Genomic DNA, 13,661 nt, shown 5'->3' on the forward strand with positions numbered 1-13,661 from the left:
ATACAAAGCCCAAAGAATAATACCATACCAAAGATTATTATGTTGGATATTTAGCATTTTGGAATGCAAGCAAACAGAGAAAAGAAATAAAAATACAAATTAATAAATATAACTTGACTCAAAAAAACAGAACATCAATTTATAAGACACGGAAAATATAGCTTTCAAAAGCAATATGACTCAAGGATATTTTATTAATTATGTGATGATTGTTTAGCTAACTAATCCCCTTGGGGAGAAAGACATCTGTAAAGAGATCGCAAAAACTGACTATTTAATTCTGATAATTAAATAAGATTTGCAATTTGTTTTTGGATCCAATTGTCTTATCTTAAACACATGATGTATTTCAGCAGAATAGATAACTACTGTAACAGTTGAAATGCTTTAAAAGCAGGTGGGACGAATATTGTTATAGATTTCTTTGGATTGAAAATTTACCATGACTGAATATGGGTAATCGTGGTTTAGTAATGTAGATTAAATATCTAATAAAACACACTGAAGCAACATGTTTACAAAATGTATGTCGTAAAGACAAGTGTGTTCTTTTCTTAAACTTGACAATCTTGTCAAAGATTGAAGCTTAAAGGAACACTATAATCATCAAAACAACGATATCTTCATGAAGCAGTGTTTGTGTATAGATCATGCATCTAAAGTTGTACTGTTAAAGTCAAAGCCATTTAGCAGTTAAATAACTTTTGTTTCTGATTATGCAGCACTAGCCACACCTCCTCTGGCTGGGACTCACACAGCCTGTGTAAAAACCAAAGGGTTTCATTTTTAATCAGATGTAACTTACTAAAAAGGTTTTTATCTCCTGCTCTATGGATCAAATTTTATCATACACTGGAGGCTCCTGCAAGCTATTAACAGAGCAGGAGATAAGACATTCTAAATTAACCCCTTAAGGACCAAACCTCTGGAATAAAAGGGAATCACGACATGTCACACATGCCATGTGTCCTTAAGGGGTTAATCAGAATGTGCAATAAAGGAAGTGTAAACATTACATAAATCTTTACAGGAAGTGTTTAGAAAGGCCGTGTAAGTCACATGCAGGGAAGTTTGACTAGGGTTGCATTGACAAATTGATTAAACGCCTAAATGGCAGAGAATTGAGCAGTGAGACTGCAGGGGAGTGAGCTATACACCAAAACTGCTTTATTAAGCTAAAGTTGTTTTGGTGGCTATAGTGTCCCTTTAAGGAAAGCTTTACTATCTTGACAAAGGCTTATGCCTTTAGCTCTACCCTTTGTCAAGATTATCAAATATATGAAAAATACATAAGATAAAGTAGTCTCTTACTAACAGTGCAGTTTAAGGTTTAAAACTACTATAGTAATCTTTATAAATCTCTGGAATGCTAATGTAGTGCTGACAAGAAAATGATTTCACTCCATCCATTCACTACTCCTCCCTGACTTTAACCCCTTAAGGACCAAACTTCTGGAATAAAAGGGAATCGTGTCATGTGTCCTTAAGGGGTTAAGAATTCTATCACCAAGTTAAACTTCCTGTACTGTTTGAAAGCAAGAAGTGAGTTTATTCTCAGCAACCATACATTCATTATAACAGTGATTAGTGGCTTCTGGCAGAGACATTATATTCTTTATAGGCTGGAAATCATAACTAGAGTATAAATAAGGATTATTGAGGCTTTATGGACTGGATTTCACACAGCAAAATACATGAAAATAAAAACATGTATACTTATTTTGGTAGTTAAGCAATCTAACACAAAATAAAACTGGAAGCCTAACCTCTTTTTCAAAGTTAGTAGTAATGCTTGTGTAAAATATATGTATCCATTATTACCTTTAGTATAAGTATGGAGGCATGTACTAAATCATGTACTTAATCTGAGTTAAGATGACATAAAACAAATAATACCATCATCATTTATCTGGTTAAAGGGAGGGGACTGGTGAATTACAAAATGCAAAAAGAAAAATGTTTCTTACCTGAGGACCAGGATAACCTGGAAATCCTAAATGGCCCTGAAAATAACAGTTATAAATTAAGTTAAAAGATATTTTTGGATTAAAACACTAATGTATCCTAAGCAGGACAATAATTTAAACCATTAGTCATACAATGAATAATATGGGTGAGTACTTACTCTGACACTGGAAATGGAGCTGACTTAAGCTCCTCCTTTGGTCAACGAAAGCCAAGCATAAGAAAGAATACATAAGTCAAAGTAGTCACTACTTTGTCTTAGGAGTTAAATAAACTAGATCAGAAATTTAGAAAAGAAGAAGATATTCTGAGAGAGGAAGAGAAGAGCAAGCGATAGGAGGTAGGCAAGTTCGGAGTGACAGTGCTGCTTTGTCTACTCTACTGAATTGTTTAAATGCTTATAGCCATTTGATTTATTTATTCAGAATGTAAACATATTCAGGAAAGTGGAAGTTATTTTTTGATCTAATTCAGAAAGAAAAACATCCTTGGTTTAATAATAATTATTAGACATCCAATAACTGCAACAACATACAATAACTGACCTTTTGTCCTTTTAAGCCCGCAGATCCATATCCATCAGCACCATCTACACCCTGTGGGTTTCAAAATATGAAACAAAAGAACTAAGTGAAAAGACAAGTGATACAAAGTCCCTTTCTCCACTAATCAAACAGACAGGGACAGTGAAGAATGGTAAGCTTTCAAATATAGTTCACAACAGCTGGAGTTCCAAAGATGTTTTTATGGACTAATTCTTGCAGAACTTAAAGACTAGGACATTCAGTGATTACCTCTGGCATTCCAGCTGTGGATCACTTCTCCTCTGTTATACCATTGCAACAGTGCCATCTTAACAATATTAGGGGCACCCGGGCACAATAACACAGCAATAAAAATTTAAATTATAGATAAAGTCTCATATTTATTAGTGTGTGTGTGACGAATGCTGTGTGTGAGTGTGTGAGAAGTGATGTGTGTGTGAGGATTAGTGATGTACCAAACTGTTCGCCGGCGAATAGTTCCCGGCGAACATAGCGTGTTCGCGTTGTCATCATTGAGTAAACATTGACCCTGTGCCTCACAGTCAGCAGACACATTCCAGCAAATTAGCAGCAGACCCTCCCTTCCAGACCCTCCCACCTCCTGTACAGCATCCATTTTAGATTCATTCTGAAGCTGCATTCTTAGATAGAGGAGGGAAAGTGTAGCTGCTGCTCATTTGATAGGGAAATTGATAGCTAGGCTAGGGTATTCAGTGTCCACTACAGTCCTGAAGGACTCATCTGATCTCTGCTGTAAGGACAGCACCCCAAAAAGCCCTTTTTAGGGCTAGAACATGAGTCTGCTTCTTTTTTTTTCTGTGTAATGTAATTGCAGTTGCCTGCCTGCCAGCTTCTGTGTCAGGCTCACAGTGGATACTGTGCCCACTTGCCCAGTGCCACCACTCATACCTGGTGTCACAATAGCTTAAGCTTGCATTTAAAAACAAAAAAATTTTCACTGTAATAGATGGAATAGCAGTTAGTTGTCTGCAAGCGTCTGGGTGTCAGGCCTTCAGCGTGTACTCTGCCAACCTCTGCAAGTGCACTTCGCCACTCATATCTGGTGTCACTATAGCGTGCCTTTAAAAAGAAAAAAAGTTTTTCACTGTAAGCTAATAGCAGTCAGTGTCCTTAAAGAGGGTGTCAGGCCTTCAGCGTGTACTCTGCCAACCTCTGCAAGTGCACTTTGCCACTCATATCTGGTGTCACTATAGCGTGCCTTTAAAAATAAAAAAGTTTTTCACTGTAAGCTAATAGCAGTCAGTGTCTTTAAAGCGGGTGTCAGGCCTTCAGCGTGTACTCTGCCAACCTCTGCAAGTGCACATTGCCACTCATATCTGGTGTCACAATAGCGTGCCTTTAAAAAGAAAAAAGTTTTTCACTATAAGCTAATAGCAGTTAGTTGTCTGCAAGCGTCTGGGTGTCAGGCCTTCAGCGTGTACTCTGCCAACCTCTGCAAGTGCACTTTGCCACTCATATCTGGTGTCACTGTAGCGTGCATTTAAAACCCAAAAACTTTTTCCACTGTTATAGATTGAATAGCAGTTAGTTGTCTTCAAGCGAGTGTCAGGCCTACAGCGTGTACTCTGCCAACCTCTGCCAGTGCACATTGCCACTCATATCTGGTCTCACAGTAGCTTGCACGCATAGTACCACTAATCCCCCAAAAAATGACAGGCAGAGGTAGGCCACCCCGCAGGGTCCATCGTGGTCGTGGTGCTGTGATTCCCTTTTGCCCTAGAATAATGCCCAGTTTTCAGAGGCCACGTACCCTGAACTTGAAAAGTTCTGAGGACATAGTTGACTGGCTAACACAGGACACCCAATCTTCTACAGCTTCCGCTTGGAACCTTGACGCACATGCCTCCTCCAGCTTAGCTTCGGGCACCTCTCAAGATACCACTCACCCGCCTGCTGCCACCACCAACACTAGCACCACAGCCGCTTCACTTGGTATGTCAGAGTAGTTATTTACACATCCGTTTGAAGAAATGAGTGATGCGCAACCATTATTTCCAGAGGATGTAGATAACAGGGATATGTCTCAGGCAGGCAGCATTACACACATGGATGTACGGTGTGATGATGATGATGTTGTACCCGCTGCTGCTTCCTTTGCTGAGTTGTCAGATACAAGTGAAGCGGTTGATGATGACGATGCGTCCATGGATGTCACGTGGGTGCCCGCTCGGCAAGAAGAAGAACAGGGTGAAAGTTCAGATGGGGAGACAGAGAGGAGGAGGAGGAGATGAGTTGGAAGCAGGGGGAGGTCGTCACAAGGAGCTAGTGGCACAGTCAGACAGCATGCATCGGCACCCGGGGTCAGCCCGACAGCACGCCAATCAACGCATGCTGTGTCCACCACCAGAATGCCGAAATTGCAGAGCTCAGCAGTGTGGCATTTTTTTTGTGTGTCTGCCTCTGACAACAGCAATGCCATTTGCAACCTGTGCCAAAAGAAACTGAGTCGTGGGAAGTCCAACACCCACCTAGGTACAACTGCTTTGCGTAGGCACATGATCGCACATCACAAATGCCTATGGCATCAACACATGAGTACAAGCAGCACACAAACTCAAAGCCACCATCCTCCTCCTGGTCCAGCATCTTCAGCCATGTCAACCACTGCTGTCCTCCTTGCCTTGAGCAGTTCCCGCTCATCTGCCCACAGTCAGGTGTCTGTCAAGGACATGTTTGAGCATAAGAAGCCAATGTCAGAAAGTCACCCCCTTGACCAGCGTCTGACAGCTGGCTTGTCTGAACTATTAGCCCACCAGCTTTTACCATACAAGCTGGTGGAGTCTGAGGCGTTAAAAAAATTTGTGGCGATTCGGATACCGCAGTGGAAGGTACCCGGCCGAAATTTCTTTGCACAAAAGGCAATCCCCAACCTGTACTCTATTGTGCAAAAGGAAGTAATGGCATGTCTGACACACAGTGTTGGGGCAAGGGTCCATCTGACCACTGATACCTGGTCTGCAAAGCATGGTCAGGGCAGGTATATCACCTACACTGCGCATTGGGTAAACCTGCTGACGGCTGCCAAGCATGGAATGCGTGGCTCTGCAGAGGAGTTGGTGACACCGCCATGACTTCCAGGCAGGCCTGCTGCCACCTCCTCTACTCCTCCTACTCCATCCTCTTCCATAACCTCCTCGGCTGAGTCCTCTTCTGCTGCTGCGTCTTGCTCCACATCAACGGCACCCCCCCAGCTCCCCAGGTACTATTCCACATCCCGGATACGGCAGTGTCACGCCGTCTTGGGTTTGACTTGCTTGAAAGCAGAGAGTCACACCGGACAAGCACTCCTGTCCGCCCTGAACGCACAGGTGGAAAAGTGGCTGACTCCGCAGCAACTGGATATCGGCAAAGTGGTTTGTGACAACGGAACAAATTTGTTGGCGGCATTGAAGTTGGGCAAGTTGACACATGTGCCGTGCATGGCACATGTGTGTAATCTGATCGTACAACGTTTTTTGCATAAGTACACAGGCTTACAGGACGTCCTGAAGCAGGCCAGGAAAGTGTGTGGACATTTCAGGCGTTCCTACACAACCATGGCGCACTTTGCAGATATCCAGTGGTGAAACAACATGCCAGTGAGGTGCTTGATTTGCGACAGCCCGACATGTTGGAATTCAACACTCCTAATGTTCGACCGCCTGCTCCAACAAGAAAAAGCCGCTAATGAGTATTTATATGACCCGGGTGCTAGGACAGGCTATGGGGAGCTGGGGTTTTTTTTTGCAACGTTACTGGACGCTCATGCGCAATGCCTGTAGGCTCACGCGTCCTTTTGAGGAGGTGACAAACCTAGTCAGTCGCACCGAAGGCACCGTCAGCGACATCATACCATTTGTTTTCTTCCTGGAGCGTGCCCTGCGAAGAGTGCTGGATCAGGCCGTAGATGAGCGTGAAAAGGAAGAGGAAGAGTTGTGGTCACCATCACCACCAGAAACAGCCTTATCGGCATCGCTTGCTGGACCTGCGGCAACGCTGGAAGAGGATTCAGAGGAGGAATGTGGCTTTGAGGAGGAGGAGGAAAACCAACCACAACAGGCATCCCAGGGTGCTCGTTGTCACCTATCTGGTACCCGTGGTGTTGTACGTGGCTGGGGGGAAGAACATACCTTCAGTGAGATCAGTGAGGAGGAGGAACGGGAAATGAGTAGCTCGGCATCCAACCTTGTGCAAATGGGGTCTTTCATGCTGTCATGCCTGTTGAGGGACCCTCATATAAAAAGGCTGAAGGAGAACGACCTGTACTGGGTGTCCACACTACTAGACCCCCGGTATAAGCAGAAAGTGGCGGAAATGTTACCAAATCAGGGCCGGCGCTACCATTACGGCCTCTGGGGGGCGCCCACCGGGTGGTTTCCTGGTGGGCTGTCCTGCTGCTGTCTGGGGATGATGTGCTGGGTGAGCAGCTCCTTAGCCACCCCCCAGCGCAGCCATTCAGCTGCTGGGCTCCCTCTGCAGCCGATTACCTGCTCAGGAAGTGGGGTTTACTGTAACCCCATCCCCCGAGCACAACACTGTGCTTCCTGCAGGCTGGGGAAGCCGGGATGTAAACTGGTATCCTGGCTGCCCCCTGTCTGTGAACACAGGAAGCACTCGGAGGGGAACAGGAAGCAGCCTGTGCTCACAGTGCACGGCTCCCCTGCTCCCCCAGCAGCAAGAAAAACAACATCCTGGATCCTGCTGCCTGGACCTCTTCACAGCACCCAGGTATGGCATGGGGGATTGTTTATAGTATGAATGTTTGTAAATTGATGTGTGTGTGTTAAATTACTGTGTTTGTGTGTGTAATTAAAGTGTGACTATATGTAGAGTGGTGTGATTTTGTGTTTGACTGACAGTGTGTGTGTTTTAATGAGAGTGTGCAAGTGACAGTGTGTGTGTGTGTGTGTGTGTGTGTGTGTGTGTGTGTGTGTGTGTGTGTGTGTGTGTGTGTGTGTGTGTGTGTGTGTGCAAGAGACTGTGTGTTAGGGAGAGTGTGCAAGAGACTCTGTGTTAGTATGTGCAAATGACACTGTGTGTGTGTGTGAGAGTGTGCAAGAGACTCTGTGTTAGTATGTGCAAATGACACTGTGTGTGTGTGAGAGTGTGCAAGAGACTCTGTGTTAGTATGTGCAAATGACACTGTGTGTGTGTGAGAGTGTGCAAGAGACTCTGTGTGTGTGAGAGTGTGCAAGTGACACTGTGTGTGTGTGTGTGTGTGTGTGTGTGTGTGTGTGCGTGTGTGAGAGTGAGCAAGTGGCACTGTGTTGTGTTAGTAAGAGTGTGTAACTGGGAATGTGTGTTGGTGAGAGTGGGTAGGTGACACTGTATGTCAGTGAGAGAGTGTGTGTGTGTGTGTGTCAGTGAGAGTGTGTAAGTGACATTGTGTATGTCAGTGAGAGAGTGTGTGTGTTAGTGAGAGTGTGTAAGTGACACTGTGTATGTCAGTGAGAGTGTGTAAGTTACATTGTGTATGTCAGAGAGAGTGTGTGTGTGTGTGTGTGCGTTAGTGAGAGTGTGTAAGTGACAATGTGTATGTCAGTGAGAGTGTGCAAGTGACAATGTGTAGGTCAGTGAGAATGTGTATGTGTTAGAGTGTGTAAGTTAGTTAGAATGTGTAAGTGTGTATGCCAGTGAGAGAGTGTGTGTATTAGTGAGATTGTGTGACACTGCAAAGGTAATTATTGCAATTTTTAAGAAACTGAAATAATTACTGTCCTGGGTTAACGTTAACTCCTCTAGTGGCTATGCATTGAGACGTCCAGCGTCACGCAAAACCTAGTGTCTTGGAAATACCACTGCGAGCGCGGCCATTAAGGAGCGAAGGCGGACCCAAGCCAGCACGAAAGACATGCTGGACCCAGGTAAGTGACAGAAGGGGTTTTAACCCCTTCTGCACCACAAGGGGGGGTGCGTTTAACAGAGGGGGAAGCTATAGTGCCAGGATAACAAGTTTTTTTCCTGGCACTATAGTTTCCCTTTAATGCCTACTCAGTGCGTCTCTTTCCCTAAATGTCTCTTCACTGTAATTCAGAGTTTAGTGAATAAACATCTAAAGGGAATGTAGTTGCATTCATGGGGGGGGAGGGCGGCAAAATGGATTGTTGCCTAGGGCGGCAAAAATCCTTGCACTGGCCCTGTACCAAATTACAACAAGTCGGAAAGGATGCAGCATTTGCAAAATAAATTAAAAAGTATGCTTTACACAGCGTATAAGGGTGATGTCACAGCACAACGGGAATCTAACAGGGGAAGAGGTGAAAGTCATCCTCCTCCTCCCACGACCACGCCGGCAAGGACAGGACGCTTTAAAGACGTGTTGTTGATGGAGGACATGCAGAGCTTTTTAAGTCCTAGGCATCGCCACAGCCCTTCGGGATCCACCCTCAGAGAACGACTCGACCGACAGGTAGCAGACTACCTCGCCTTAACTGCAGATATCAACACTCTGAGGAGCGATGAACCCCTTGACTACTGGGTGTGCAGGCTTGACCTGTGGCCTGAGCTATCCCAATTTGCGATAGAACTTCTGGCCTGCCCCGCTTCACGTGTCCTGTCAGAAAGGACCTTCAGTGCAGCAGGAGGTATTGTCACTGAGAAGAGAAGTCGCCTAGGTCAAAAAAGTCTAGATTACCACACCTTTATTAAGATGAATGAGGGATGGATCCCGAAGTGACTGAAACTGGGCGATACATTCGACTAACACAGGCCTGATGAGATGAGCTGCCTTGGGCTAAAAATGGTGACCCTATGTAGGAGGAACAGTCCCTATTCTGCTCTGTGTCAGTGTGTATCAGGGTCCCTGAGGAAAGGTGTCAATCCATATCTGCCAAGTGACCCTATGTAGGGGGAACAGTCCCTATTCTGCTCTGTGTCAGTGTGTATCAGGGATCATTAGGATAGGTGTCAATCCATATCTGCCAAGTGACCCTATGTAGTGGGAACAGTCCCTATTCTGCTCTGTGTCAGTGTGTATCAGGGTCTCTGAGGACAGGTGTCAATCCATATCTGCCAAGTGACCCTATGTAGGGGGAACAGTCCCTATTCTGCTCTGTGTCAGTGTGTATCAGGGATCATTAGGATAGGTGTCAATCCATATCTGCCAAGTGACCCTATGTAGGGGGAACAGTCCCTATTCTGCTCTGTGTCAGTGTGTATCAGGGATCATTAGGATAGGTGTCAATCCATATCTGCCAAGTGACCCTATGTAGGGGGAACAGTCCCTATTCTGCTCTGTGTCAGTGTGTATCAGGGATCATTAGGATAGGTGTCAATCCATATCTGCCAAGTGACCCTATGTAGTGGGAACAGTCCCTATTCTGCTCTGTGTCAGTGTGAATCAGGGATCATTAGGATAGGTGTCAATCCATATCTGCCAAGTGACCCTATGTAGGGGGAACAGTCCCTATTCTGCTCTGTGTCAGTGTGTATCAGGGATCATTAGGATAGGTGTCAATCCATATCTGCCAAGTGACCCTATGTAGGGGGAACATTCCCTATTCTGCTCTGTGTCAGTGGCTATCAGGGTCTCTGAGGACAGGTGTCAATCCATATCTGCCAAGTGACTCTATGTAGGGGGAACAGTCCCTATTCTGCTCTGTGTCAGTGTGTATCAGGGTCTCTGAGGACAGGTGTCAATCCATATCTGCCAAGTGACCCTATGTAGGAGGAACAGTCCCTATTCTGCTCTGTGTCAGTGTGTATCAGGGTCCCTGAGGACAGGTGTCAATCCATATCTGCCAAGTGACACTATGTAGGGGGAACAGTCCCTGTTCTGCTCTGTGTCAGTGTGTATCAGGGATCATTAGGATAGGTGTCAATCCATATCTGCCAAGTGACCCTATGTAGGGGGAACAGTCCCTATTCTGCTCTGTGTCAGTGTGTATCAGGGTCCCTGAGGACAGGTGTCAATCCATATCTGCCAAGTGACGCTATGTACGGGGAACAGTCACTATTCTGCTCTGTGTCAGTGTGTATCAGGGTCTCTGAGGACAGGTGTCAATCCATATCTGCCAAGTGACCCTATGTAAGAGGAACAGTCCCTATTCTGCTCTGTGTCAGTGTGTATCAGGGTCCCTGAGGACAGGTGTCAATCCATATCTGCCAAGTGACCCTATGTAGGGGGAACAGTCCCTATTCTGCTCTGTGTCAGTGTGTATCAGGGTCTCTGAGGACACGTGTCAATCCATATGTCAAGGTGTCAATATGTCATATGTCAGGTGTCAATCCATATCCATTGTGATTTAGGAATGTTAGGTGATTTATGCCCTTTATGGATTAAAACCAGACTCTACATCAACTGTGTAATTTTCCATGTGAGTTTTGCCATGGATCCCCCTCCGGCATGCCACAGTCCAGTTGTTAGTCCCCTTGAAACAACTTTTCCATTACTATTGTGGCCAGAAAGAGTCCATATGGGTTTTAAAATTCGCCTGCCCATTGAAGTCAATGGCGGTTCGCCCGGTTCGCGAACGTTTGCGGAAGTTTGCGTCCGCCGTTCGCGAACCGAAAATTTTTGGTTCGCGACATCACTAGTGAGGATTGTGCAGTGTGTGTGTTTTGCAGAGTTTGAGCGGTGCAGGTAGCAAATGTGTTTTTTTTTTTAATTATATTATGCATTAACAAAACCATTGGTGAAGGAGGGAGGGACACAGTCAGCCTTGGTGAGTGGTGAGTTCTGTATAGCCTGCAGCTCGTCTGGCTGCAGGCTGTCTCCTGTCCTCCAGAGCGCAGAATGCTGTGTGGAGCGTTGCCATGGTAACACATGACAACACTCCACACAGCCTTCTCACGTGATGAACTGTCTCCCAGGTCCCTCCCTCTGCCGCCGGGTCCTTTCTCCATCTCTTTCCGTGATCAGGGGGCCTTTGGGCCGACAAGGGAGATCCCCGATCTCCTCACCGACTCAAGAGGACCCACTGCTAGAAAACAGGGCCGGCTCTCCATGGGCTCTCCAAAGGATCTCCCTTGTTGGACTGGGCACATGGGCAGCACTGTGGGGCCCCCATGCCTATGAGGCCCCCGGGCAACTGTCCAGCATCCCCATGCGAAAGATGGCCCTGCGTTGCAACTGATGTAAATGCTAAATTAGATTAGAGCAATGTACAACAAATGTGACTGCACACACTAAGCAGAGGCTACATATCCCATGCATAGAGTGTATAGAATTGAAAGCTGCCCAGGCACTCAAAGGGTTAAATCCAAAGGAAGAATTTTCTGTTCCAGTAAGTGCTTTTCTCAAGCTTGAGAGGGGCTCTGGCTGAGACCGAAATGTTGGCTGTCAGTGTGTATCAAATCTGTGAGAGTGTATGTCAGTGGGCGTGTGGCGAACAGAACCTCGCCACAGGCTTTAAGAGAAGCCTGCTTGCCAGCCACCTGCCCCAGGACTATGGGCCCTTTAAAAACGTATATGATTTATGTACTTTTGTACTCCATAAATAGAGACCAACCATTGGCCCTAATTCCCTGGAACTGTTTTGGGCATAGGACCATGTGCACGGTTGGTCAAAATTATGACTTCTATGGAAATCCCAAACCCCTTAACCGATCTGGGTGATTTTTGGATATGTTGGTTCCCCAGATTGGGGCTATCAGTGGATATGTCTTTGTGGGGTTTCCATGTGTTTTAGGGGTACTTTCAGGGTGTTGTTGTATTGTATGTTTCATGTACTGAGAGATAATTTAATGATATGGTTGTGTACTCAAGTAATTATCTCCCAGGCACAGGGGAGGGATTGACCTATTTTGTATGGGAGTGTCCTGGACCTGAGAGCCAATGTCATCATGTATGTTTTTACTTTAGTCTACTCTCAGGTCTAGAGGGGAGTGCCCCTTGCATGGGGACCTGCATATTAGGCATGTGCATGGGGAAGATATTTGGCTCGGTTCGGCATTCCGAAATTCGGGACTTTGGCAATTCGGCACTTCGAAACTTCGGAACTTCGGCAGCTTCGGCATTTCTGGACTTCTCTTGCAGCCGTTTGGTAGATAACTTCCTAATTCCGACGGTATTAGGGAGTTATCTACCAAAAGGCTGAAAGACCTAAATTGGTCTTTCAGTCAAATTTACGAATACTAAGTAAAAATTACTTAGTAAAAATTACTTAGTATTAGTCAATTTTGCCCCTACTCACTATACCGCGAGTAGGGGCATGTCTATTAAACAGTGAAAGTAAAAAAGGGGGGAGGACCTATTGTACTCCCCACCGGCACCCACCCCTGAGCCCCCCCAATTTGTATTTAGGGCCCCCACCCACCGCTCAGGGGTGGGGGCCAGGGGGGAGGACATTAGGTCCCCCCCCTTATTCTACTTTAGGGCCCCCATCCACCGTTCAGGGGTGGGGGTAAGGGGGAGGACATTAGGTCCCACCCCAATTTGTATTTAGGGCACCCGTTATTCTCGTTTAGGGCAACCACCCACCGCTCAGGGGTGGGGGTCAAGGGGGAGGACATTAGGTCCCCCCCAATTTGTATTTAGGGCCCCCACCCACTGCTCAGGGGTGTGGGCCAGGGGCGAGGACATTAGGCCCCCCCTAATTTGTATTTAGGGCCCCCACCCACCGCTCAGGGGTGGGGGCCAGGGGGGAAGACATTAGCCCCCCCCAATTTGTATTTAGGTCTCCCCCCTTATTCTAGTTTAGGGCTCACACCCACCGCTCAAGGGTGAGGGCCAGGGGGAGGACATTAGGTCCCCCCAATTTGTATTTAGGGCCCCCACCCACCGCTCAGGGGTGGGGGCCAGGGGGAGGACATTCGGTCCCCCCCTTATTCTTGTTTATGGCCCCCACCCACTGCTCAGGGGTGAGGGCCAGGGGGAGGACATTAAGTCCCCCCCAATTTGTATTTAGGGCCCCCACCCACCATTCAGGAGTGGGGGCCAGGGGGAGGACATTAGGTCCCCCCCTTATTCTTGTTTAGGGCCCCCACCCACTGCTCAGGGGTGGGGGCCAGGGGGGAGGACATTAGGCCCCCCCCTTATTCTAGTTTAGGGTGCCCACCCACCGCTCATGGGTGGGGGACTGGGGGGGAGGACATTTGGTCCCCCCCAATTTGTATTTATGGCCCCCACCCACCGCTCAGGGGTGGGGGCCAGGGGGGAGGACATTCGGTCCCCCCCTTTTTCTTGTTTAGGGCCCCAACCCACCGCTCAGG

The 13,661-nt window shown here is 46.7% G+C and overlaps 1 protein-coding gene across 2 annotated transcripts in view; it reads right to left on the reverse strand.

Annotated features, from left to right (window-relative positions):
• Positions 1-13,661, reverse strand: part of LOC134608926 (collagen alpha-6(VI) chain-like) — a 188,828-nt gene that overhangs the window by 42,118 nt on the left and 133,049 nt on the right. For both annotated transcript variants that reach the window (XM_063452178.1, XM_063452177.1), the window contains 2 exons: positions 2,511-2,561; positions 1,968-2,003 (listed from right to left, as the gene is read on the reverse strand). In XM_063452178.1, coding sequence (XP_063308248.1) covers positions 1,968-2,003; positions 2,511-2,561 — 87 coding nt within the window. The remainder of the gene's footprint in view (positions 1-1,967; positions 2,004-2,510; positions 2,562-13,661) is intronic.

This window comes from Pelobates fuscus, chromosome 4 (genome assembly GCF_036172605.1).
Source record: "Pelobates fuscus isolate aPelFus1 chromosome 4, aPelFus1.pri, whole genome shotgun sequence".
In the NCBI taxonomy this organism is placed as follows: Eukaryota; Metazoa; Chordata; class Amphibia; order Anura; family Pelobatidae; genus Pelobates; species Pelobates fuscus.